Source organism: Mus caroli, unplaced genomic scaffold (genome assembly GCF_978045245.1).
Source record: "Mus caroli unplaced genomic scaffold, Mus_caroli_1 scaffold_4, whole genome shotgun sequence".
Taxonomy (NCBI): domain Eukaryota; kingdom Metazoa; phylum Chordata; class Mammalia; order Rodentia; family Muridae; genus Mus; species Mus caroli.
The window spans coordinates 8,496,881-8,524,719 of NW_028227259.1; the positions used below are offsets into that span (position 1 = coordinate 8,496,881).

General features: G+C 40.9%; 2 protein-coding genes across 2 annotated transcripts in view; one reads left to right on the plus strand and one right to left on the minus strand.

The window, feature by feature from the left end:
- The window catches only part of Ccdc146 (coiled-coil domain containing 146), a 128,208-nt gene that overhangs the window by 40,624 nt on the left and 59,745 nt on the right, over positions 1–27,839 (plus strand). The window lies entirely within an intron of this gene.
- On the minus strand, positions 551–6,312 carry Fgl2 (fibrinogen like 2). The gene is made up of 2 exons (XM_021163158.3): positions 5,696–6,312; positions 551–3,781 (listed from the first exon to the last, which is right to left on the minus strand). Exons 1-2 carry the CDS (start codon positions 6,276–6,278, stop codon positions 3,075–3,077), a joined length of 1,290 nt encoding a protein of 429 aa, XP_021018817.1. The 5' UTR covers positions 6,279–6,312; the 3' UTR covers positions 551–3,074.

The following is a 27,839-nucleotide window of genomic DNA, read 5'->3' on the forward strand; positions in this document are numbered from 1 at the left end:
TCTCCCCTCTGGACCCTGTATTAAATAGCTTCACTTCCTCTAATAATCTCTCGCACTTGCTTGCTTTTTTTGTCATGAAAGTTTCTCCTGGTTTAAAGTCAGAGTGCAGGGTTGATCCCTGTGGTCAGAGGTGCACCTCCATCCTCCAAGAAGACTTTCTGGAGCACAGTACAAGTGTCTGCTAAATGAATTAAGGCAAACCACACACACACACACACACACACACACACACACACACTTCCTATCTCTATAAGTATTTGGTTTTTAAGACATTTCTGGCAAGCAGCTATTGAATGTCGGTTTATTTTAATTAGGTGGGCAAAGTATTATAGCCAAACATTTGTCTTTGAGTTTGAATGACTAATCTTTGGTGTGCTAAAACCCACCAGTAACACTAGTGATAGAAAAGAAGACACTGAGTGAAATGCTACAAAGGGAAACTGAAAATGCTGCCTGAGGGTGTGTCCCCAGCAGTCTAAAGGAAATAGATGATGGTGTCCTCTATTTGCCTTGCTTATTATTAGATAAAGAAATAATACTCAGTGTTTTTGAGGACTCGGGGATGTTATCTAGATTAGGTAAACACAATTCAACTTTTTAGATAGTAATAGACATATAAATACCATTTTACAAACACTGTTTCCACATCGAAGGATAGATATGAAGATTAAATCTTTTATTTTACAAGGCTTTAAAGAAACATTAAACACAACCTTAATTATACATCAATGAAAATAAATCTTAAAACAAGAGTTTATGGAAATTACATATATCCATCTATCTTGAAAACTTTTTGAAGAGTGAGGGGCAGCTACTGAAAAATCCAGGTCCAGCCCATACTGGGATTCTAATGCTCCTTGTGCCTCGCACACGAGCTCTGTCCACCAGAGAACTGAGTACGTTTGCTGCGTCACTACTTTTCAGAGAGATGGCTTTCTCGTTTCGTGACAGGTAAATCAACTGGATTCCTAAGAAATTAGTTCCACTCAGCATTTTTAAAGAATAATGATGTTCAGCAATAAAGTGATAATTAAGATCAGTGCTATCCACCCAAATGAAGCCAAGACTCTAAAAATACATATTTGCAAATAGTGTACATTAATGAACATCAGCATACATCAGTGAATTGTTAAGACTAAGAACTATTTCAATAAACAGGTTAGAGATTATCAAAGTCTAGAATATATTTTTAAATGAGTGACAGAAAATGATTCAAAAATAAATTTCTGTGTTAAAGAATTATTAGAAAAATATCATAGACTCTAATAGAAAACAACATTTGGATCCATTGAAAGTGCAAAGATAAAGTATTTACATGGGTTCATTGTTATTCTGAGAAAAACACACTCAGGATGAACACATACTACTTTTGCTATGATAAATCAATTTTCATTATGGAAATGTCATTAGACTTATATGGCTACATATAATAAACAGGATTTGAAACACATGAATTGTATAATATCAAAATCTTCTTTGTCTTTTTTAAAAAGCAAAAAGAAATATGATTAGTTACTGGCACTTACATTCACTGTTTTACCAAGTAGGTAAAGGCTTTGAAATCTATATGCTATATTTTGGTCATTTAATTCAGCATACATTTAACTTACTCTGGCAATTTAAATATATTATTAATAGCTTAGTTGTCACTGTATTCACCTGAAAACTTCATGTTGCATGTTTCAAAAATAATATCTCGCTTTTTTTAAAGTTTTTTTTTTTTTTACAGTGGCTACGTATTTGAAAATTTAAGTAGTCAATAAATATCCTCCCTTGTTATGTTTTAAAAATAACTAAGGTGGAATCTTTGTGCATATATTTCAAAAGCTTGGTTAGTATATTAGAAACTACACCAAACTTAAAGATCAAAGTTATTGCTTAGACAGTGCATGTTGTACAGTCAGTTACTCCATGTGACTGACTGCATGCAGCACTTCAGATTCCACCCAAGAGCACGTTTAAGTGTGCAGCTGGTTGTTTCTCTCTGAGTGACCCCTTTTTACAAGGATAAAGTGAGTCAAGATGTCCCCAGAGCCTTTTAATGTGACCTTTGACACCCACAAGTAACGAATTCCAGGGACTCACGTTTGGCTAAAACTGTATATATTCTGTGAATTTCTAAGAATGAAATAAGCAATTGACTACTTAGGATTAAAATGTATAATATTTAAACTACAATTCCAAAATTCATCCTAATAAATAAATTTGTTCTAGAAAAGTCCGATTCCTAGGAAGTTGACTCCGCGACCACAGTATTGCTTTGGGATGAGGATTGGCTTTTAAAGTATAAACCAGTGGTTTTTCCCTTACCATGCCTTTCCCCAAGGAAACCGTACAGTAGTCTAGCACCTTACATCACAAGCTATTGTGCACAGAGAGCAGAGGGAGATGATAAAGCAGCTTTTGTATCGCGGTCTAACAGGCTATAAACAGTAAGTGAATTACCACTAAACCAAAGTCTTCAGGGCAACATTATTTTTCAATTGGAGAGGGAAGAGACATATATTAAGCTACCACATGTTTAGGTATTTTTAATGCCATATTTTGCATTAGATGAATAGATTTAGCTATACATATTGTCCCTGCCCCCCAGTCCCATCCCTGCCCTTCTTCTTGAGAACTACAATGCTTTAAGTTCTTCTTAGACCAAAGGTAATACTGCAGCTCTTGGCTGCAGAGGAACTGTACCTGGAAAGACTGGTATATTCTCAAATGTGTATATTTAGCCCTAGTGAAAATAAAACTTGCGTGAATAGAATCTAGCTTGCTGAATAATTTAGTTTTTAGTATAAAAAATAATAAAAATATTAGGAAACTTTTCAACTAATAAAAAGGAAAGGTTTTGCAATTATAATGTATAATTGTCAATATTTCCAGTGCTTTCAAGCATTCCTCATATAACAGCAACATAGGAGTCTTTTTAGATCTTTTCAGCTTTATTCTAGAAGCTGTAAAGCTTTAAAGGAAGTGTTTAGCCATAGGAAAGGAATATAAACTGAGACATATGGTAAAGGGCTGAAGGAATTCATTGTCCTTTTAGATAGTCAGTACCCAGAGAGATGAACACTAGCAATTTATGGCTTGAAATTCTTGGGCCTAATCATCATCTTGGCCTGTTTGAAGGAGGACTTGTAGCCACCTGGCTGTGCCTGGCTTATACCAGGCCAGGTGCCCCAGAAAATCCCATTACGGACACCTTTGTATTTCTGGTGGTAATATTTGCCATTTAAGTTGGCAGAGAGACATGAATCAAACCACCAGCCTGAGCTGTAATAGAGCCCACAGTTCCCAGAGGGGTACCGATCGTTGTCTCTGTCTGGGGTTGTGAAAAACCTCAGGTCATGGTTGTAGTGTCGACTGAAACGCAAGGCATCCCCTGCCGTGCCATTGTAGTTACCGATGTGTAATCGGTATTTGAGAAATTCATTAGCCACATAAAACTGATCATACAAGGCATAAAGTGTGAGACCATTAAAGTCTTCAAGATCTATTCTCAAAATCATTTCCTTACTCTTGGTCAGAAGATGAATTTTATCATTGCCCAGCCAAAATTCTCGTTCAAGGTTTCCAAAGCCGGCTTTGTAGTCTTTCCACTCTCTGGTGAAGTTGGTGCTGCCATCAAGGCGAGCCTGCAGCACTGTCCAGCCTCCACCCATGGTCTCCATGTCACAGTAGACCTCAAAGCTGCTGTTTCTGTGATCAGGGGTAACTCTGTAGGTCCCACTGCTTCTCCTTCCTAGCACGTAGTGGTCGGAACAATCTTTGTATATTAGATGTTGAACTGGAAGAGGGAGGAATGAAAAGCATAAAAGCATGAGGTTTTATTAGTCAAAGCTATGCATCTCAAGGATTCTCAGACTCAACAGCAATTGGACAATTCACTTGCACTACAACTTATGTGATAGTGGAACCTGGCTCTGATACACTCTGCTGAACCAGGTTAACAGATGCTAACTAAGGCCTCAGAACCAACTGGTGTTATCAAGTATACAGGACTGCCTTGAATGGCAATCCTGGTGGCAACACTAACAGCAAACAGTAGTAAGAATAAGTGTATGCAGGTTTAATGAGGGTCGATGACCTCTAGAAACTCTGCCAACTACTGTAACAGTTTTCCTTGAACCCACACAGCAACCTTTTGACGTGGATATCACGGATATCACGGCCAGCTTGCTTATATAGTGACTTAGTCTCCCAGAAGATCAGGGAATTTTCCCACAGCAACTAAGTGTTAAGTGACAGAGCTGGGACATAAAGCCAGATGTGCCTGACAGAGAGTTTTAGTCTCATAACCATTATATTCCTCTGCCTTAAAGTTGAGAGGAGTCCAAGTCTCCTAGGATACAATCAGCAATTGTTACAGCAATTGTTACAGCAGACTTTACAGAAATCGTTGCATATGATCTAAATGTCAGCCTTCAGTGCACAACATTGTTCAGAAACCTATTCTTACTTCACCTGAGATTGACATAAAATGGTTCCAGTTTTAAAACGGAGGGAGGGGGGTTCTCCAATAATATGGCAGTGTTATCCTGAATTTATTATTTAGGAAGGTATATAGTCAGCCAATATTTCACAGTTTGGTTTCTAGACGTAGCAGCAGGGTGATTATAATTATGCTCAGTGTAATCATTTGGTGGTTTTTGTAGAGATTAGAGACCAGCTATTTGTTCCCAGTTAATTTTAATAAAATTTGAGTCAGGTAAAGAAAGTTCAATATAAGATTCCTGTAAGACACAAAAATCTGTTTGCATGCCTTTAGAACTCTGGAGAGTCCTAAGCTTCTAGGAGAAAAGTAGGCAACAGAATATTTTTGTGTCATTACAAGTTATATGTCATATTTAATATACACCTTGTGATGTCTCTTAAACATGAGTGTCTATTTTGGTCATTAGTGATAGCATTCTATGACATGATGACCTACCATCTCTAGAGATTCCAAATGAAAGTTATCCCTACTATGTCCCATCGACCTCACAGTCAGGATGAACACAGAGAGTAACACAGAGGTAACCTTCTAGGGTGTGGCAATGCATCCACAAAGGTCCTAGGAATCCAGGAATCCGGTCACAGAAGGCAGTTAGGTCTGTGACCTTAAATAGTGTTAATGTTCATTAACTGGGATGGTGAGGATGCATGTGCCACTAAGTCTCAACCCCAAAAGTTCTACACATGTGCTCACACACACACACACACACACACACACACACACACACACACACACACAGAGAGAGAGAGAGAGAGAGAGAGAGAGAGATGCTTCCATGTATAAACATCTCCCATTCTCACTAGATATTTGAGAATCTAGCACAGCAGCCTTATAAAGCCCATCAGCCACCCAAGACCTGATTCCCAGGAACCTAAGAAAGCAGAGCCAGGAACCTTGCCATACCTGACCTGTGTTCAAATCTGTGTTCAGATTCCGGGAGGAATCTGCTTCTGCTTGTCTGTTGGTCGACCTAGCAGGGAAGGTCTGGAGGCTTGCAAGTGGTCTCTAACGAGTACAACGAATAGGATTTTTGTACTTCGATCATTTACCATTTCTGTTGTCTCATTTGAGAAAATACTTGTTTCTCCTGCCATGACTTAACAGGTGAAAGTCTGACTAACTTATGCTCCCTCGGGTTAATGTTTATGGCCACTATCTGGCTATACAGCGTTCATGAACAAACTGTATGACCCTCATTACACCTACCCGGCTGTGACTGCATGTGTTCTTGGCTGGGACACTTGGAACACTTGCCATCCAAACTGTTGACCACAAAGGTTAGATTTGCCACTTTGTTGTCCACGTAGTTCTCAATGTTGTTCATATTTACGAGATGGAGCGTCTCCAGGCGCCCCTGCAGCCCCTGGATCTGGTCCTTTGCATTCTTCAGCTCTGAAGACAGCTTGTTCACCTGACTCTCCAGTTCCTGGACTCTATTGTCCTCGGCTGTCTCTGCTCCATTCCCACCGGGATCTCGATGGTCGTCAGCCTGCAACTTACAGTCCTGGCAGGATTTCTTCAGACTGTCCACTGCTTCCTTGAGGGTCCGCACTTCTTTGAGCACCTCCTCCATGCTGCCTAGCTGCTGCGGGAGCTGGATGGTCAGTGTGGGCAGGGTGAGCTGGAAGGGGCACTGGCTCCCCTCGCACCTCCCGCTGCCCTCCAGCCTTGCGGGGCAGGCAGCCTGGGCGCTGGCATCCTCCAGCCCCTCAGTCAGGTTGTGCTCCTCCACCGCTCGGCAGACAGCGAGGACGGCAGAACTCAGCCACAACCAACCAGGAAGCCTCATCCTTGCAGTGCGGCAGCCCAGCCTGACCAGGCGCTTTAATAGTCACCGCCGCCTGACTCAGGCGTTCTGAGTTCCCAGAAAAGGGCGGGCGCATTTGCATCACAGTCTCAGAAGCCACACAGGAGGAGAGGGTCCTCAGCAAGCGCAGCCGGCCAAATGCTGTCATCTCCTGTCAGTCAAAACTATGCACAATAGAATGCCTGCCGTGGGTGCCACGCATTGTATTCAAGATTCACCGTCTGGGTTTTTAGTAAAGCACAAGGAAAGTCTTTTGTTTAAAAAACAGTTGTAATACCAGTGCCCAAAAGATACCATATTATATACTTGGTCCACTAGTGGGGAACGAGTTGAACCGTCTGTAAATGTCACCAAAATGGAAATGATTCTATTTCCTCGCTAGTTTGGGAACCTGTTTTCTTTTTGAAGGCTAGACTTTGTGTGAATTCTTAAGTACTTAAAATTGCCCCTAATCAGAACAAAGGACCGCTCTTTAAATGGATTCTCTGTGTGTGTCTCCCATCTGTTTGTAAAAGGGAAGAGAACTGGCAGAAAATACTGCTGTTTTCTTCTGACTGTGCAGGATATGTAATCGTCAGCGGTTAAAACACTTGGAAGCACGTCGCTCGGGCATCATAGGCAGTGGCTGTCCTTCCCCATCACTCAGCTCAGGAGCTCTCTTAAGTTCATTGTGCATACTGACCTCATAAGATTTCTTATTAAAAGGGATTTTATTACTTAAAAATTATTTCAGCGTTACTGACATAGATAAATCCAAATTCTTTCTCTGTACCAGTTAAAGGCACTCTGTAACCTATCTCTTATTTATCTAGACTGGGTTTCAAGTAGCTCAGGCTGGCTCCTAAAATCTCTGCCTCTCCCTCCTAAACACAGAGATCACAGGTGTGTACCACCACGTCCAGTTCTCATATTTATATCTCTAACCAGATTTCCCAAGACTTTTCTCTACTGCCTCTCAATTCTAACTAAACTATTCTCTTCAAATTCTCAGAGCAGGGCAAGCAGGTGCACTTTCTATCTGAGAAGCCTGGAATGTTGGCCTCCAATTGGACATAACGGGTATTGGCTTTGCTGAGCCTTCCTGCCTGTTACCAGTGCATGAGGAATTTGAATATTTTTTCTCATATAGAAATAACCTATACAGACTGAATGTGCAAAGGGGAAATGTGGTGTATGAAGAATTTGTCAGACACACCTTATACCTTGTCTTACAGCTCCCTCCGGCTCCTACTTTCCCTTCTCATTCCATCCCATATATCCAAACCAATGTTAGACCACAAGTTCATCCTTTAAAATACCCCATTTCATCCTGCCCTCCTTAACCTCTCTCAGGCCAAGGCACTCCCTTGATGTAAGGGAGAAGTGAATAAATGGATAATTTTAAAGCGAGGAAGAATGACAGATTTAAGTTGCCTCGAAAAGTGGACCTGTATAGGATTAGATTCTGGCACCTTGTTAGCAAGCTTGGGCGCTAATCTCTGTTTACCAGTCAAGAACTTACCACATATCTACAGCATGCTCGCCGACACCTTGCTCATCCATCCATGGACTCATCATATTCTAGTGACCGTGTATTCTATATGAATACACAGCATTCTCCTGAGGACGTGGGCCACACTAGTAAACCACCACTACCACCACCACCACCACCACCACCACCAACAACAACAACAACAACAACAACAACAAATGCCTTTGCTGTTTTAGATACTGAAGGTCTCCTGTTTTCTTCATGACATCTCCCAGCCTGTACTTAGGACTTTCCAATAAAATCCTAAACCCTTTTGACACGTTGTAAATGGGACAGAAGCACAGCTTTCTGACTCTTGACATGGGCTCATTGTTCATCTGTTTGAATGGGAGATTGGCTCTTGGAGTTTGTGGTTGACTCTTGAGTTTGCAGTATACCACCTAATTCTCAAAGTGAAAGTGGAAAGCCACTTTGTTTATCCATTTCCTTGGCATTGTCATATGATCTTCAGGATTTTCAACTTAAAAAAAATCATTGTCCCTTACTGGTGTGGTGACATCCACTGTAATCTCCTCTCTTAGGAGGCTGAGGCAGAAAGATCAAAGTTTCAAGGACAGCCTGAGCTACATACACAGCAAGATTCTGTCTCAAACTACAACAGATCATCACTGAGATGATCAATTTGTCCTTTGGCGCTTCTGTTCCTTGCACTGATGGAGCATAGCATGGCCAACTATCTTCATTTCCTGTAGTTGTGGTAGACACACCCTACGAGTCAAGCTAGGACTATTGTGTTGGATGACTCAAAAACTATACTACTCTGAGTATGCCCCTAAATGGTCCCACAGATCTCAGAGTTCTTATGGTGTGGGTCTGAAATGCCCATGTGCTACCTGCTTGATCATCAGGGTGGCACTACTGGGATGCCCTGTAATCTCTGAGGTAGTCCTGGGCAAAGGTCTGTCTTTAAGTGGTTGGAAGTTTGTTGCTATAGGGCATCACAGGACCCCAAGCTCTTATTTCCTCTTTCACTCCCAGCCATGAAGTAGACAGTTGTCATTATTCTATGCTCCATCAGTAAAGGGACAGAAGCCCCCAAAGGACAAATTATCTCAGTAATTTATTATAGCTATGGAACACTAACTCAGATTCCAAATAAATTTTATTTATTTTTATGTATATGAGTGTTTTGACTACACATATATTTGTGTACCATGTGTGTACCTTGAAGGCCAGAAGAGAGCATCAGATACCCTGGAACTGAAGTTATAGATAGTGAGTCTCCATGTGGGTGCTGGAAATTGATCCCAGGTCCTCTAGAAGACTAGCCAGTACTCCTAACTACTGAGCCATCTCTCCAGCCACACAAATAAATTTGGATGAGTAGACAAACTTTCAAAGATGAAACCATAAATAACTGAGGACTATGCATTTTTATAAAATATTTGGCTTTAAATTCTTAGAAAGTTCTTTACATTTTAAGTTGGAATAATTAAATTGATTTTACCAATTTTACCACTTGCATTCCTTAGAGCTTTGTTTTGTTTACATTTGGCATTTTGAATAATATATTAATACAAATGTATATATAAAAATAACAAATGCATATATTTGTATATCATATATAATATGTAATGTGTTATATAATCTATGTAACTTCGATTATAGAATTTTGCTTAAAACATTATTTCAGTATTTTAGTTCATTGCCTAGTTATGGAAAAATGAAAATATCAAACTAATTCTGTGCTAGTGGATAAATTATGCAACATACATGACTTCTGGAGGCCTGGCTTTATACTCCTAGATATTCATGATTAGAAGACTCCAAAATCTCTGAAATATATATTAGCATGTAAAGTTTTAATAAACTTAAAAGGTCACGTCCACTGCTGCTGATAACTCAGGAAACTGGAATAAATATTGTATGTTTAACACCCAGTGCGGAAACACCTAGGTGGTGCTTCTCCTACGGCCTTCACTGGAAATATTTTTAGAAAGTTTTTACAGATGTAACATTCTGAGGCGAAGCCTTGACTTACTGTGTTTCTGCTTCGATGTTTTCTGTAGCTGGGGTTGCGTCCTGTCACCTACTCACTGATGATCCTTATCACAAGCTGTGAAACTTCCCAACTCATTTCTCCCCTCAGCCTGTCTCCACGGCTTGTCACCACTCCTGCCCCTATATTTGTCACATAACTGTTCTGATTGTGTTTACATGAATGATACGGGTGTGGATCCTGGTCCTTGATCAATGAATCAGTTGCAGTGATGGCCACTGCAGACAAAAAGATAGACACAAGTTTTATCAGTCACATATAAATTTACAGTAAATACTCACCTTGTTACTAAGATCATCTCAGAAGATACCTAGATGTGAGAAACAGAGCAATGTGATTTTAGTCAGTGAACCTTAAGACAGAATGTCTGCTGACTCTCAGGCCCTTAACAGCATCTTGGTGGCTATGCTTGGCATTGTCACCTGGCATGGGGGGAAGGTCACCTTAGAGATCTCCTTTACAGGTGAGCCTAAGTGTCTGCCCAGTCTCTGGTGTCAATAGAAAAGATGATGCCTGTGTGTTTTCAGAAGCTCATTTCCTCCACAGGGCTCAGCACTAATCTTGGAGATAAAGGACTTTAAAAAGAAAGAAGACAAAACAAACAAAAAAATGGACGCATTGCTGACTTCATGGTGGGGTGGGCAGTGGTTTAAAGTTAGGAGCAATGATTTTCAAGCCCGAGTCAGTTTTGGGTAAAAGTGATTTAGCCTTTAAGTGGGGTTCACTGAGCAGACCCTCCCTGTATGTCCCTGGCTCCATCCACCATGTCAGCTTTAGCCCCACTATTTAAATAATTGTTTTGTTTTTAATTTTGTACACCTCTCTCTCTCTCTCTCTCTCTCTCTCTCTCTCTCTCTCTCTCTCTCTCTCTCTCTCTCTCTCTCCCCCCCCCTCTCTCTGTGCATCTGTGAATGCAGGTACCTTTGGAACCCAGAAGACACTATCTGGAGCTGGAGTTAGAGGTGCTTGTGAGCCACCTGTTGTGGGTCCTGGGAAATAAGCACAGGGCCTCTGCAAGAACACAGTACCAACACCCTGTGCTCACCCTGTTATTTTTGTCATTGTTGATTGGTTGTTTGGTTTTGTGTGTGACAGGGTCTTTCTATATAGAGCAGACCAGCCTTGAACTCACAGAGATCTACCTGCCTTGGCCTCTTGAGTACTGGGATTAAAGGCTTGGTTTTTCCCCCTGCTTTTTATGAAATCAAAAGTTTTAGAATCATTTGATATAAATTAGACCACAAGGTTGGCACCAGGTCTTTAGAGACCCCACAGTGGTGGCTCCCTGAGCAGAGCAGAGCCTTTTGTTTGCTCCTTCACCAGCTTTGAACCCTTTCCCCTTAATCCTCCTCCCCAGCTACCTCCCTGCCCCCAGCCCTTCCTTCACTAAGAAGGAAAGCGAAAGGAGGACTGAGCCTTTCTTTACAGTGAAAGGTTCTTAAAAGAGAGCCACTTCCCCATACAAATAGCATAGTAACTTTCATAGGTCTAACATTTAATGAATACAGGGCTTATTAACTGCATGAATGAAAGATTCTGCAGACCATACAGGACAAGGACACAATTTTAGCTGAGGATACTGGGCCACACCTCTAACCCCAGTATTCAGCAGGCAAAGACAGGCAGATCACTTTGAGTTTAGGCTAACCTGGTCTATATAGTAAGTTCCAGGATAGCCTGAGCTACATGGTGAGACCCTGTCTCAAAAAACAAACAAACAAACAAACAAACAAACAAAAAATCGACAAAAACAAACAAGAAAATAAGACAAAACAAAGTTTTATTGTTTATGTCCATAGTCTTATGGATACCAGGTGTCTTAGCTTGGGATTGTTTTATCTTTTAATCTCTGCTACTTCCCTCTTTGTCCTTGATGTTTCAGGTCTGTGCTTCTGAATTAGGTGAACGTAAAGAGAAACACTTGCTTTCAGCAACTAAAAAGCATGTGCGTGCTGTGTGGGGGAGACTCTCCTCCTGTCTAGCCTGTTAGGCGGCTTAGGTTGCTCCTCACTACTCCCCAAACACACAGCATCTGATGCTCGTTATGTGGTCCATCTTTTCTAATGTTTCCTCCCATCCCCACCCAAAATAAATCCCCACAGTAGACGGAAATACAGTGGAATGGAATGAAGTCTATCCCAAGGAGATGAAGGAATGGGAGAAGGGTTACAGAGAAACAGCAGCAAGAAGTGGGGAAATGAAAGTGAACCTGAGTGGTGGGATGAGGGGGGGGAATATTCAGAGCCTCAGAACATCAGACAGAAGCCGCCCCTCTACTCCATGGTGGCCAGTCTTTGGGATAGTTGCTTCAGCTTATGTGATAATGTCCATTGACAAAGTTAAATAAACTTTTAGGCTATCCAAGTTCCAAATAGCTCAACTTTACAAAACTGCACATTTTTAGCCAACAGACACAATCCCCAGATGTTGCAAGGAATGCTGCTGTGAACTGTTTGCTATCATAACAATACACTATAATTTCTTGAGCTTTCTGTACTTTAAAGTGCTGTTAGCATAGGAAATTGCAAAACTAGCATTGTTGGGTCTGAGGAGAATTATGTAACATAACATAGAACAAGGAGCTGGTAGAGTTTATTCAGCAACTAGAACTATTACATAGCTGTCTGCAGCTGCCTTCACCCAGTGCCTTAAAACCTCCATAATGTTCATCCTACCAGCATTGTCCTTCAGAGCTGAGGGAAGCCATCAGCCTGACAGACACTGCAAGCATGGCCTAGTGTTTATGATTATTTCATCCAGATTGTACCTTTAATGTTAGAAAATTAAAAAGAAACTCCTATGAAAATAGGATTTCTCCACATCTAAACTAAGTACAGTGTTCTGGAGAATGTAATACAATTTCCTTAAGTCTTTCAGAAATTATTGAGAGTTCCTAAATGTGCTAGCCACATACTTCATTGGATATGATGTTCCGGTTCATCACTGTGGTGGTTTGAATAGAAATGCTTGCCCCCCGCCCCAGACGCCCATAGACTCATGTGTGTGAATGCTTGGCCACAGGGAGGGGCTTTGTTGAGAAGTATGGCCTTGTTGGGGTAGGTTTTGCCTTGGTGGAGGAAGTGTGTCACTGTGGGGGTGGGCTTTGAGGTCTTTTATATGCTCAAGTTATGCCCAGTGTGGAACATAGCCTCCTCCTGCTACCTTTGGATCAAGATGTAGAATTCTCTGCTACCTCTCCAGCACCATGCCTGCCTGGACACTGCCATGTTTCCCACCATGATGATAATGAACTGAACCTCTGAACCTGTAAGCCAGTCACAATTAAATGTAACCCTTTGTCAGAGTGACCTTGGTCATAGTGCCTCTTCACAGCACTAAACCCGAAGATACCTAGTGTATAATAACCTGTGCCTAAAATATTTTTCCATTTGTCATTTTCATACAATATACATTGAACATATTCTTTCACCTCCATTAACTCCTCCAAGATCCCCTCTATCTCTCTACCCACCCAGTGTCCACTCTCAAAAAGAAAAACAAAAAACAAAACCAACCAACCAAAAACAAAAAAACTCTAGTAAGTAAAATAGATAAGAAAACAATACCAAAAACTACAGCAGAAAACATGGAGTCTGTTTTACATTGGCCAGCGACTCCTGGGCAAGGGACTGCCCTCAAGTATGTTATGCTCAGTGACACTCCACTGGAGAAAAATGATTGGCCCTTTCCCAGCAGATACCAATTGCAAATGCTTTCTTAGGGCTGGGACTTTGTGCCCATTTTCCCCTCTCAGGGCTGGGATTTTGTCTGGCTTCAACCTGTGCATGGCTTGTGTGCAGCACTATCACAGTCTCTGTGGGTTTGTACGTGCACCAGCCCTGTTGTGTCTGGAAGACTCTCCCTTCTTGGAGTCTTCTACTTCTTTTGGCTTTTATCATCTTTCTACCTCCTGCTCTGCATGGATTCCTGAGCCTGGGGCCAAGGATTGATAGAGTATTCTACTTAGAGCTGAGTGTTCCAAAGTTTCTCCTCCTCTTCACATTGTCCAATGTGAGTCTCTGTGCTAATTACATCTACTGTAAGAAGTTTCTCTAATGAGCAGTGCACTGTATAGCAATACATCATTAGGAGTCATTTTGTTGCTTTGATAATATAGCAGAATAATAGTAGTTTTTTTTTTTTCTCTTAGGGTCCATGGCCTACATAGTCTGAGGTTCTTGGCCTCTTTAGCAGTGCCAGATATGAGTTCTAACTTACTGAGAGAATCCAATAAAAATTTGACTCCTGGGACTTTTGGGATAGCATTGGAAATGTCAATGAAATAAATACCTAATTAAAAAAAATTGACTCCTTCCACCACATAGGTTCCCAGGTCAACAATGGCAATAAGTGCCTTTGCCAGCTGAGCCATTTAGCTGGCCCCTTGTACACTTTACAGAAAAACAGAAAACACAAAATAGCTAGCAAATGTGAGGCCCTAATTCAATTCTCAGTACTGTAAAAGAGAGAGGAGAGAGAGAGAGAGAGAGGAGAGAGAGAGAGAGAGAGAGAGAGAGGAGAGAGAGAGGAGAGAGATTGGTGAAAGAGGATGTCGAGGAAAAATAGAGAGGGGGAAACATATGTGACAACTGAAGTCATACTACTTTCTTTGTTATAGTAAAGTATACATAATATAAAACTTGATTTTAATGACTAACTATCTAGTACTTAAGTCCATTAAGTACATCCACACTGTTGTTCAGCTCCTACACAATTCATCAGCAGGACCACTCGTCACCCACTGAAACTCCACGTCACGTGGAGGTAACTTCCTAGTCGCCGTCTCTTCATTCTCCCTAAGTAAGCATCGAATAGCCTCTTTCATCATTGGAATTGTATAATACTTACCATTTGTGTGTGGCTTACTTCATTTAACGTAACGTCTTCACATTTTATCCATGTTGCTGGTTGGTATCAGAGTTTTGCTATTTTATGAAGGCTGAATTATGCTACGTTGTTCATCTCAATTTTTTGTGTCTGGATCTTTCAAAATTAATTTTTGTTGATACATAATTTTTGTGTACACTTGTATGTGTACATTGGGTATTAATCAACACAAAATAATTAGTATATCTCATCCCCTTAAAATTTTCATTGTCTGGTGATGAATACATTCAGAATCTCCTTTTGTAACCAGGAATTGTGGTAGTGCCTTGAACAGTAGCACTCGGAAGCTAGAAGTCTAGGCAGCATGAGAGCAACATGAGCTACAGAGCAGAAATCTCAGAGGAATAAAGGAAGGAAGGATGCCTTTATTTTGAGTTGTACAATGCCTTGTATATTCACCTTGCATATAGCTCCTTTTAAAAGTCTTTGTTAAGACTTACTAATTATGCATCTTAATAGGTTTCATTGTGGCCCTTCCATACCTGTATAGAACACACATTAACCCAACCATGGTTTTCAGATTCTGCCCATCTTACCCACCCCAAATCTCTAGCAATCACTATTCTCCTCACTGGTCAACATTGTTTTTAGCTCCCACATATGAGGTAGATCGCGGGGGGTACTGGTTTGTCTCTGTCTAGCTTGTCTCATTCAATAATGTCTTACAGACTCATTCATTTTTCTATAAATGTTAATATTTCATTTTTCTTTGTATCTGAATAAAACTCTATCATATATATATTATTATCTGTTGCTGGGCACCGAGGCGGATGCATGTGTTACACTGCTCTGAATAGCACTGCAATAAATACGACACATAGTATCTCTTTGGTATGCTGACTTCATTTCCTTTGGGTATAAACCTGGGTAACCTTTGGATATTGTCTTCGTTTCCTTTCCTGATGCTGCAATAAAACATTTCGACAAAAGTAGTTTAAAGAGACACTGTTTGTTTATTCTAGTTCAGAGTTCAAGGCTACATAGTCCATCATGGCTGAGAGTCAGGTGAGAGGAGCTTGAAGAAGAGTCGTGAATGCACGCTCTTGCTCAGCTCTCTTCTCTCATGCACTCCAAGATGCCAGCCAGAGAATAGCAACACTCACACTAGGTAGATCTTCCACCCCAATCAACACAGTGCCGGTAATTCTCCACCAGCTTGCTGGGGTAGGGGCATTTTTCAGATGATTTTAAATGTCCAGGTAACAGTTAATCCTAACTACCAGGCATACTCCAGTTGGATTGAATGGTAGCCTGACAATTTTGTAGTTTTGCTGAGTCTCTGTGCTTTTAGCCATAGTAGCTGTAGTCATTTACATTTCCTCTAAGAATGTGTAATAGTTAATCTTTTCTGAATCCTCAAAGTCCCACCTCTATACCCCTGCCCAGTCATTGGCTGTTGGCTCTTTATTGCTTGGTCATTACCATGTAAGCACAAATCAAAACCCCAACATCTCACCCCCTTTGTCCAATAAGAAAGGCTCTTTTCTCTCAGATATAAATTGAGCACAACCATAACAATTATATAAAAGTTATAAAGCATAATATATAATTAACACCCAGTACATCATATTTGTCAATTAGATAAAGTACTCTATCATCTATCCTGACTTTAAAAGTTTACAATTCTATATCTGAATTGTGTTCTGACTTTAACTTGTACTATCATCTGAAAACCATCCTTTCAAATCTCTATCATCTTCCTCAATGCTAAACAACTTAAGTTTGATTATGAGACTGTAATTAGTCTTCAACCTTGTCAGAAGTCTGAGAATGAATTAGATATACCTGAAAGTATAGGAAGCACAAAAAACATAGCTTCTAGCACTTAAACAAATTGTAGAGATAGCTGACTACCTGGACAGTCACCTATTCCTTAAAACATTGGAACATGTGTCTTCAGTTTTCTGGTCTAGCATAATCTAACAGACCTTAAATGAAGCAGGAACTATCAAGGACTATTTACTGTGCATTGGCAGAGCTAAGTTGTTGACTATCCTGCAGTGTATGTCCTTTCTTGGACATTATTTTGTCTGTAGACGAATTAGGGCAGTTTTTATCCAGTGGCTAACTTGCCACAACTAGAGCAACTCCATATGGAGGTTTTGATGCTTAATTTCTTCTTTGAACCGTCAAGGGGTTGTTTTGAGTTGGGAACAATGTATGTTAGCTAACCAACATTGATTACCTCACATATTTCTGGATGATTCTGGGAATTTTTCAGCTATGGTCACCACAGTATATAGTGGATATACACTGTGAATTTATCCCTCCTATTCACCTGAGATGTTGTACCTTCAGCCATCCTCTCCTCAGTTCCCAGCTGGCAATCACTCCAGCTCTGTAACCATCTTCTGCTTTGTATGTCTGTGGCATCAACAGTCTTGGCATTCACATGTAAATGAACCATGAACCTTTGTCACTGCCCTGTGTCTGTCACTCTACTTACATAGTAGGTTGTTGCAAATGATAGGGTGGCCATTTTGCTAAAGGCTGAATAGTATTTGTGTGCTTAAAACTTGTCTTCTTTATCCACCCATTTGCTGATGGGGCACATCAATCGATTTTTTTATCTTGACTATTGTGGACAGCGCCCCACCCCCTGCCCCCCTGCCCTGCAATCTCATCTCCTTTGTATATATGCACAGTAAATGATTTTGCTGGGTCCTTCCCCTTAGCTTTATGAATTTACCTTTTGAATTGGCACATACTACTTTAGACTTGACATTATGTGTGGGGATAAAACCCAACTTCAATCCCTTGTTCAATGGTTAATGAGCTGTTTCAGTACAGGGTTTTGATGAGTTAAATTATTTTCTGCTTTAGCGTCAAATGCCACATTTTGTTATTTGTTGAATTTCACGTAAGTGTGAGATTATATTCATAAGCCTGCTAGTTTCTACATTGATAATGCTCTCTTCATCATAGAGTGTAAATAACATACCTTAAATCTAAAAGGGGAAGTTCACATGTGTCACTATTTTTACCTTTCATTCATTATTTGAACTGCTTATTAGCTTGCATTTTGAGAAATCTCAGTGATTATTTTGAGAATTAATTCTTCTTGACATATTTTATTGTCCTCAAGCATTTGTCTAAATCTTTGTGTTTTCTCAGATACCTTTGTGGTTTTCTTTATAAGAATGCCTCATGGTTCTGGTTCTCTTGACTTTTAGATTTTGTTATCTTACATGCTGCTATTGTAAAAGATTTTCAGTTGCTGTTTTAGTATTTAGTATTATTTTGTATTTAGCATTTTAGTAACTAAAAGTCTGCCCTGTGGAAGCTGGAGAGATGGCTCAGCATTTCAGAGCACCCAGAGGACCTGCATACAATTGCCAGCATCCACGTGGCAGCTCAAAAATTCCTGTAACTCCAGTTCCAGGGAATCCGGCCTCCTTACACAGATGTACATGCAAGCAAAATACCAATGCACATAAAAGAAGAATAAACAAGTCATTTAAAAAGTTAAAAAGAAAAAGAAGTTCCTTTGTGTACATGAATTTTGTAATGGTTATCAAACTACAGGTATAATACTTATTTGCATTTTTGTGGAAGGCCTTTGTCTAACAGTCTTTTCTTTTTCCTACATTATTTTCTTCTTTAAGTACTTTGTAAATATTTCCTGAATTCTTTGTGTCCAATAAGCATGCTCCAACCAGGTGAACCCTTTCATATTTTGGTGTTAATGGGAATCTTCTTAGATTTTCTTAATTTGACTGGACAGTGGTGGCGCACATGCCTTTAATCCCAGCACTCAGGAGGCAGAGGCAGGCAGATTTCTGAGTTCAAGGCCAGCCTGGTCTACAGAGTGAGTTCCAGGACAGCCTGGGCAATACAGAGAAACCCTGTCTCGAAAACAGCAACAAAACAAAAACAAACAAACAAAAAGGGATTTCCTTAATTTGGGAAGTCCGGGCCATGTGCCTACAGTTTGCCATGTGGAACAGTCAGTTCTCAGTGGTTAGCATCTGTGCCCCCACAGTAACATAGTAACCCAACAGATTCCCTTAGTTTCTTCAGTCTCATAGATATGTCATTTTACATACCAAACTCCTATTTTACAATGAGCCTGCTGTTTCTTTTAGCAGGGTGTGCTATTTGTAGACAGGAATCTATAGACCAGAGGCGTTTGTTTCTGCTGCATAGACTTTGTTTCTATTCTTTTCAATAGAAAGAGCTGGAAAAGATAAATATCTCAAGATAAAAAATATGTCATGCTCATATTCTAAGTCAAGAACAGAAAATTGACATAACTTTTTTATTCTTACAGATGTATATTTTTATACATAAAAACACTATTTTACAATCACCCTCCCATAATTACTCATTCACCACCCCACAAGGGAACATAATTGTTTCAGAAGAATTCTACCAACAATGTGACTATAAAAAACAGATGTGGATATTTTTCCTTAGGAAACGAACTAGTCGTGATTTCTTTGAGAATTGCAATGGTCTCTTCATCAACTGAAAACAGTTATGTTCAATTTTTTAATTTCAGTGATTGCTTTTAGATTTTATAATTAAGTTATTGTGTTATTCTAGCTTATATCTACGAAACAGAAAGTGCTGAAAGAATTTAATCCTCTGCCTATAGCTTATCCATCCTGTTTCCTCCATTTCCAATCATGACTCTATTTTAAGGTTTTTTTCTTTTTCCTTTATATTTATAAATGCCTTTTCTTTATCCATAAGGTAGTTCTGACTTTAATCGTTTTTTATAATGGTTATTTTTTATTTATAGGTCATTTAATATTCTCATCTCCTAATTTTATGATTAAACTAAAATGCCATCACTTAGTGTGTCCTCTCCCACCTTTCCCTTATACCTAGAATTAGTTGGATTGCATCTCCTTCTGCCTCCTTGAGTGGTCTTCATACCTCTCCACCTGGACACCATGGCTCTCTTTCTTGTTCTGTCTCCTTGCCATCACAAGGTTATTAATTTCTGAGTTTCTCTGCTCCGCAGAATAGAGTTGTGATTAAGTCCCTGGAAAGCCTCTCACTGACCTTCTGACCCCACACAGGGTTTTTTTCAACTATCACTTGAGTTTTCTTTCCTTTATATAAAATTTGGGTTATAATGCAGGTTTCATAATGTCATTATAAGTACTGGATGAGATGATATGTGGATAGCACATAACATCATATGTGCTATGCAGCAGTAGTTCGGGAAATAAAACGTCGGCCACTTGACACAAGATGGAAGAGGTGATTATTAGTTCATAATTTTATGTGGGTATTAGTTTGGTAAATATTTACTAAATCAATTTTTTTATTATTCATTTAATTAGTGACTACTTATTGAATATTATCTCCTAAGCATTCTTGTTTATATTTATTCAACAAGAGTTTGAGTCCACATGGGTTAGGTCTTCGTGATACCGTGGTAGAAAAGATAGATGTGGTCCCAACCTTAACAAGATTTTTTTTCAGTCTTCTTTCTTGCTGAAAGTCATTTCTAAGTAAGTATCTTTGCTCTGGAAGTCCCCTTAGGCGTCCCCAGAATGCTGGCACTTGACATGTCTGAAAATAATGATCTCATCTCGCTACATTACTGAATGCTCAGTTCCCATTTTATTCAAACTTCTACTAAAATAAAAACTGCTGGGCAAGTTGTTCAGAACTCTTCCGTACTTCCCTTACAAACTGCAGTTTGGTTTGAAATTCCAACAACTATAGTATCCAGTGAATCAAGGCTGACATTTACAGAGAGGAAAAAGGTCTCTATGGCAAACAACAAAATTTAGCTAACATGTCTGCTCTCAGTGTCTCTCTAACCCTCTCAAGATTTATTTTCCATTGCCCCATTCTGTATGTTTTATTCCACTGAAACTAAACAGCAAAATCTACATCAATAATATTTGAAATATAAATAATTTCTATAATATTTTAATTCATCAACAAAGCATCACATTTAGGTTTATGTGATCTTCCCATTAAATTATACAAAAACAGCAAAAAAAAAAGATCTCTGAAAGTATAAAGTATTAGATCTGAAACCTGGGGCAACATGCTCAAACGGCCTTTTCCTCAGAGAGGAGAAAAGACAGGAGGAAAGGAGAGAAGAGAGGAGAGGAGAGGGGTGGAGAGGGGAGGAGAGGGATGGAGAGGGGAGGAGAGGGGAGGAGAGGGAGAGGAAACAGGGGATGGGGGACGGGGGACCGGGGACGCCTCCCCGAAGCTAGCACACCAGGTTTTTTTTTTCAGTCGGTTGAATGGTATTTTAAAGGTAGATGAATAGGTAGATGGGGTGGGTAGATGGATGGTTCCAATATCAAATATCTACCTAGTCCATAAAAATAACAAATGGTAGAAATGACCTGAGACTTACTATGAAACATGTGTTGACAGAAGAGGCAGGTTGTACTTCTAAAAGGGCAGCCCCATCTAGTACCTGCAAATGGCAGTCTCTTTACAATAGCAATTGTTTGATTGATATTCGAATGTGAATCCAGTGTCATCAAATTTAATAAAAATTTCACTTAGAACCGAAAACTTGGGTTTTGATGGCAAAGCCTAATTTTTTTTAAGTTGACAATTATTTTTTAAGTTTTCAAAAATATGCACATTGAAAATACATGCAGTGGCTGAGGAGATGGCTTAGTCAGTAGAGTACTTGCAACACAGCCTGAGGATCTGAGTCCAGATTCCCAGCACCTACATAAAAAGTGGGTATAGCATAGTGAATACCTATACTTGCATAGAGCATACCAATAATCACATAGAGCATACCTATACTCTCAGCACTGGAGCTGGGAGACAAAAACGGCTCTGGGGCACAGGAGCCGGCCAGTCAGCTGAACTGGTGAGCACCAGGCTCGGTGAGAGACTCTATCCCAAACAATAAGGTGGTGAGCAAGTGAGGAAGGCTCATGTCAACCTCTGATCTACACACACACACACACACACACACACACATACACACACACCTCTAGTGTGTTTATACAGTTGGCTGCTAGTTTACCATCTCTGCCACAAATTGCACCATTATAATGTGGATTTACATAGTTTAAAAGCTATAGATGCTATTTTACTTCCTTCTTCAGATATGAAAATTTATATAAATACTTAACTTATCCTTAAACGGTTACAACCAGTTCAAAATAACTGGAAATATGTCAGTTCCTTGAAGTGAGGCTATTTATGTTTGCCAGAAAACACATTCAGTTTTTTTGTAATAGTCAATTTAGTGAACTAGAAACAGATGTCTTTGAAGAAGTGTTTGCTAAAATCTATTTAAATTTTTCATTTATTTTTATTACTTTGTTTATCAAGGTTGGTATTAAGTAAGAAAAACTATGGTTATCTCATGGCATTCTGATACAGTTTTCTGTGCTTTTTAAAAAGCTATGATCAACTGAAAAAAAAAAAACTAGGTCTTGATTATAAAACTAAATTTCCTGGTAAATTGTGTTAATTTTTTTCATACCCACCCTTTTTGGGGACATTCCAGGGTAATCTTCTATTTAATTCCCAAAGGGTATAGCTATTTTTGGTCACAAGCGAACTGGAACGTTTGAAGAAATTTAAAAGACAGCTAACTGGTTCATATTAAGATAGTATAAAAGTTCTTAACTTCCTAAAATATTAATTTTATAAATAACCATTGAGATAGTAAAAATTTATTTTTACTCCCCCTCCAAGAGTGTTTGTTAGAATATAAGCATCCAGCCAGCCATTGCATCTCATGACTTACTGATTTGGTCCACAGCTCTACTGAAGTTGTTAGTGACTCTTATTCATATGCTCTGGAGGTGGCCACGTTGAGGTGAGGATGTTCCCTGGGTAGCAAGCTGTCTGGAGGTAGCCACGTTGAGGTGAGAATGCTCCCTGGGTAGCAAGCTGTCTGGAGGTAGCCACGTTGAGGTGAGGATGTTCCCTGGGTAGCAAGCTGTCAGGACAAAACATTTGGTATGTTCTTACTCGAAGGCTCTTCCATTTTGAGTTTGTATATATATTCTATACACAGTTAGGTAATCCATAACGAAAATCAAGTTGATAGCCTTTTAAAAAAGGACTACACACACACACACACACACACACACACACACACACGTGCGCGTGCATACACTCATGCATGCACTTTCTAAACTGACGATGGTGCATTTCTGAGTGACTGGCTTAGACTCTGATGTCCTCCTTGGTCATTTTGGCCCAGACCACATGTGTATGTAGAAAGAGAAAGCCACACATTGTGACTTCCTTCAGTGGGATGGCCTCCGGAAGCCATCCCACATCAGACTGCCAACGTGTGCTAAGCGTGCACTGTGGGTCCCAGACGGAACTGCTCCCTGCCTCCAGAGAGCTTCCCCCTAGTGAGCATGGATGGATCACCATGATGGGATAAGAGCTCTCACCGAGAATGTTTGTGATACAGAGGCCTCCTCCCTTCAACGTCCAGAACTTTGGTGTCAGGCAGTATTCTAAAACTCAGCATATATCAAGTAAACAAAAGTGCCAAATACATTCAGACCCAAACATCTGTAGAACCCATGAAAAACCTCATTCTGGGGTTGTGAGTTCGGTCCCCTGCTTATGCAGCAAATAACAGAGTGAAGAAAACGGAACGGCTCCCGTACAGCTGAAGACAATGGCAAAAGGTGAAGTTAAGAAAAAAATTCCATTCACAGTAGATTCAAAATGAACAAGAGAGCTGAGAGTAAATTTAATTAAAATAAATGGTTTGTCCAAATGATGCCAGGATGTGAAGGCCTGTCACAGTAAATTAGCAAGAATGAACCTCACACGTCCGCACAGCCCATCCCCAAGTTCCATTTGATGGTATTAAAGCAGAAGTTGAAGCTGCAGCTTTGAGGTTTTTGTTCTTTTTTTAAAAAAGCGTGCCTGTGATCAGCAGAGAAAGGCATCATTGTCCACCCCAGTCTGCCTGCTGGGAGGGAGTAGGGAGTTCTCCAAGTTGCCTTCCAGGCCAAACTCACGGTTGCAGATGGACTCTGGCAAAAGCATCTTTCAAGTAAGAAGGGGCCCAGCAAAACAAACGAAAGCAAAAACAAAACAAAAACAGAAAAACAAGAAACAAAACCACAAACCCCTGACTTCCTTTGTTGTGTGGAACACCTCTGCCCTCTGCCTGAGCCTGCCCAGCCTTGAGCTGGAATGAACTGATGGACAGCTCAGACAGCTGAGAGAGGTCGCACTCTCAGCACACAAAAGGGGCCCTGAAAGCTGGGCACCCACAGCACAGAAAGCAACCACATCCAGAGATACAGTCTGATTTTAATCTGGGTGCGCCCACACTTGCAGGGCAGCCTCTGTCAGCGGCCGTCCTCTGAGACAACAAAGAAAGCTGAGTAGCCAGCTGTGCACATCTCCGTGCATTCGTGTTCTTTGCATGAGCAACACTCACGCCAACCACCAGCGCACTGGCTCCCCTGCACGGCTTTACTGCCCACGTCACTCAAGACCTTTGCAGGTGCAGCAGAATTGAAGCCTCTGTGTGTGTGTGCAGGACTTGAAGAAGTAACAAAATTCTAGGCCTTTAGGTCGAGGCTTGGGAATGTAACCTTTGTGACTCTTTGCTCCAAGGTATGCTAATCATACCTTGATAGCAACATTCCTTCCTCCACCTACCTGCTTCCTGGGTTCAAAGAGTGTTCATTCAAAAAAAGTCACCCTGACCAACGCCGGAAACTGCCATGCAAATGTGCTATTGTTAGGGGCTCTTAGAAACTGAGAGTTAACCAAAACAATTACCAGGTATTCTCTGTGACTCCTGTGACTTTACACTTCCTTGTGACTCTTATCTGGTATCTTTGGCATTTTTCCAACAACGCCCTCCCCACTTCCTTGAGTTGTGGTTTCTTCCTTTAAATACCCCCTTATACAGCTACTCGGGGCGCCATAGTCCTCTACCCCTGCGTGGTGTATGACCATGGGCCCGAGAACGCTCTCGAATAAAAATCCTCTTGCAAGTTGCAGCAAGACCGTTTCTTGTGGGTGATTTTGGGGTGTCGCCTCTCCTGAGTCAGAACGTGGGAGAGTCCTCACGTTGTGGGTCTTTCATTTGGTGCATTGGCCGGGAAACGCGACCACCCCTCACACCCAAGAACCGACTTGGAGGTATGGGGATCCCCTTTTGTGTGTGTGCCGGCCGGTGTCTCTGTTTTGAGTGTCTGTTTTCTGAAACGAACATTGGAACATGTGCTTGTTGTGTTGGGTTGTTTGTGTCTTGTCCTATGTTTCTGAAGCATGGCGAAGTCTGAGTTCAGATCCATCTGAGTTTATTGAATTTGTGTCTTGGTTTTCGGGTTGCGAGATCGTGGGTTCGAGTCCCACCTCGTGCCTTGGTTTTACACCTGGCAGAGTGAGGAACAAGTGTGCTTCTCTGGTTTTGGTCGTCTAGGTAGAAATGGATGCTGGTGTTTGTAGACGATGGGGTGATGGGGTCTGAAATGCGCGCGCGGTCGGTATTTGCAGCTGTCCTTTTGGGCCGTAAGGACCGGAGGACTGTGGTTGGCAGACGTGCTAGGAGGACCACAGGCTGTGGCCCTGGGGGACGCCCTGGGAGGTAAGGAGAGCCAGGGACGCCTGGCCGTCTCCGGATCGGTCAGAGGGACCGAGTTCTGTTGAAGCGGAAGCTTCCCCCTCCAAAATCGTCTAATTCTTTTGCCTGCTTGTAGAGGACAAGAAAGGGTCAAATGTGTCTGGATCTGTTGGTTTCTGTTTTATGTGTTTTTGTGTATGTGTTTAGAGCTATGTGAAAATCTAAAAAAGCAAAGGTAATTCTCATAGGTGCTTTATACCCTGACTAGAGATAGTTTACACCTGAGATGTGAGAGAATGGGTTTTGAGAAAAGCAGTACTCTCCGACTATCTGGGGATAATTTGGTAAAAAATAAAATAAAATAAACAGTATTAATTGGTCTTTGGGGCCCTGCACCTGTAGTTAGAAATCTAGTGTGGCTAGAGAAGCCCTGCTAGGAGCTGATTATAAACGCTGCTCTTATAAGGACCAGCAGCTTCTCAAGTTCTACAAAAATCTCTGTGCTTGTGATTATTGGATTCATCAGGTAACAAGGTGCTCCTCTCTTGAAATTACAGCTAGAAAAATTAAGAATTTTGTTTGGTTTAAATGAGCAAATGTATGCAGCCATTTCATTTTTGTATAGTTTCAAAAGTATAAATATGTTTTATATGTCTTGGTTATAGATTAGTGGCTCATAAGTTATTAGTTATGATTAAAAATTTGTAACATTGGTAACAAAAAGTTGACTTAAAACTGGTAACTCTGGGTTAAAGTAATTTAGAACTACAACATGCAGCATGAGACAATCCATGGGAACAGGTCTCTAAAGATACGCCTAAATTGAGTAATATTCTATGTAATTCTTATCCTAGAAATCCGATTTATAAAAGATAAGATTTAGGGTAGTGTCTTTTTAAAATATTGGCGACTACACCTTCTTGTGTTTGTGTGCAGGAACAGGCAGCCAAAATTTGTAGCAAGTAATGTTTTTAGAGTTCATTTTTAAAGAAAAAATAGATTGTTTTCACTGTTAAAATTGGGTTTTGTTTCTCAAAATTGTGGTTGTACTCTTATGTTACAAGAAAAATTAAAGGTTTCTCCCAAATCGCAGCCACCAGCCAATTCGGCTCCCTATGAAGCCTCCTGAGTGGCCTAGTCCACAACCTTCCCCTTATCCACAGCCTCAACCCCAGCTGCCGAGGGAACCCTAAACCCCTCGGGGTGTCGAGAGGCGGACCGCTGCGGGTACATAGAACTGCAGAGCACAGAGTCCGGGCGGACTCTGATGGACCCGCCCAAACTTTAAACCCTTCAGTACTGGTCATTTTCCTCTGTTGGTATTTATAACTGGAAAACTAACCACCCCCTTTCTCAGGATCCCCAAAGCCTCACAGGGTTGGTAGAGTTCCTTATGTTTTCTCATCAGCCTACTTGAGATGATTATCAACAGCTGTTGCAGATGCTCTTAACAACCGAAGAGCGAGAGAGAATTCTGTTAGAGGCTAAAAAAATGGCCCGGAAGCCAACGGAGGTCTACACAGCTACAAAATGAGATCGACATGGGATTCCTTTTGACTCGCCCCAGTTGCGACTGCAACATGGCTGAAGGTAAGGAGAGCTTGAAAATCTAACGCCAGGCTCTGGTCTCCAAGGTGCCTCAAGATGGGCCCACTAATTTGGCTAAGGTAAGAGGTAATGGAACCTCCCTCAATGTTCCTTAAAAGGCTTATGGAAGCCTTCAGGCAGTTCACTCCCTTTGATCTTACCTAGGAAGCCCAGAAGGCCTCAGTGGCCTGGCCGGCCTTCATAAGGCAGTTGGCTCCCGATATCAGAAAGAAACTTCAGAAATTAAAAGGTGTATTATGAGAAGGAGACAGTTATGTAATTAGTGAAAGAGGCAGAAAAAGTGTGTGTGAGAGAGAGAGAGGCGGGAGGCAGAAAAAAGAGAAAACAGGAGGGATCTTAGACAAGAGAGAAATTTGATAGGAGAGAAAGAAAAAGACAGGATCTAGACAGGAAACCTGGGCAACTGAAGACCGAGCCTCAGCTAAAAAGACTCAGCTGTGTCAGACTGAAGTTACTTACTTGAGATACACCCTTCGAGACGGGAAGTAGTGGCTAACTACACCAAGGCAAGTAAGAAAATTCTTGGGTACTTGCTGGCTTCTACAGACTCTAGACACCTGGGTTGGCGACCTACCTCCTAACCAAGGAAGTGTTTGTGTGGATCCCAGATCACCTGAAAGCCTTTAGAGAAATAAAACAGGCCCTACTGATGGCCAGCCTTTGTCTGACCTAACCAAGCCTTTCACTCTTTATGTGGAAGAGAGATCAGGGGTCACCAGAGGAGTCCTTTCTCAGACTTTGGGACTTTGAAAAAGGCCAGTGGCTTACCTAACCAAGAAGTTACACCCTGTTGCCAGCGGGTGGTTTTCTTGCCTGTAAGCTATTACTGCCATAATCTGCTTGTCAAGGATGCTGATAAGCTCACTCTGGGACAGTAACTAGCTGTAATGGCATCCCACGCTCTTGAAAGCATTATCCAAAAGCCCCCTGACTGATGGATGACTGACTACCAACGCTCCTGTGACACATCAGAACTTTTTGTTGACGTGACCTTCGCTTCGTTCCACCTGC

Excerpts from the sequence above, each read along its gene's own strand:
- Fgl2 (XM_021163158.3), bottom strand. The coding sequence starts at position 6,278 with ATGAGGCTTCCTGGTTGGTTGTGGCTGAGTTCTGCCGTCCTCGCTGTC. Across the intron at positions 3,782-5,695 it reads ACACATGCAGTCACAGCCGG|TTCAACATCTAATATACAAA; the intron begins GTAGGTGTAATG and ends TCCCTCTTCCAG.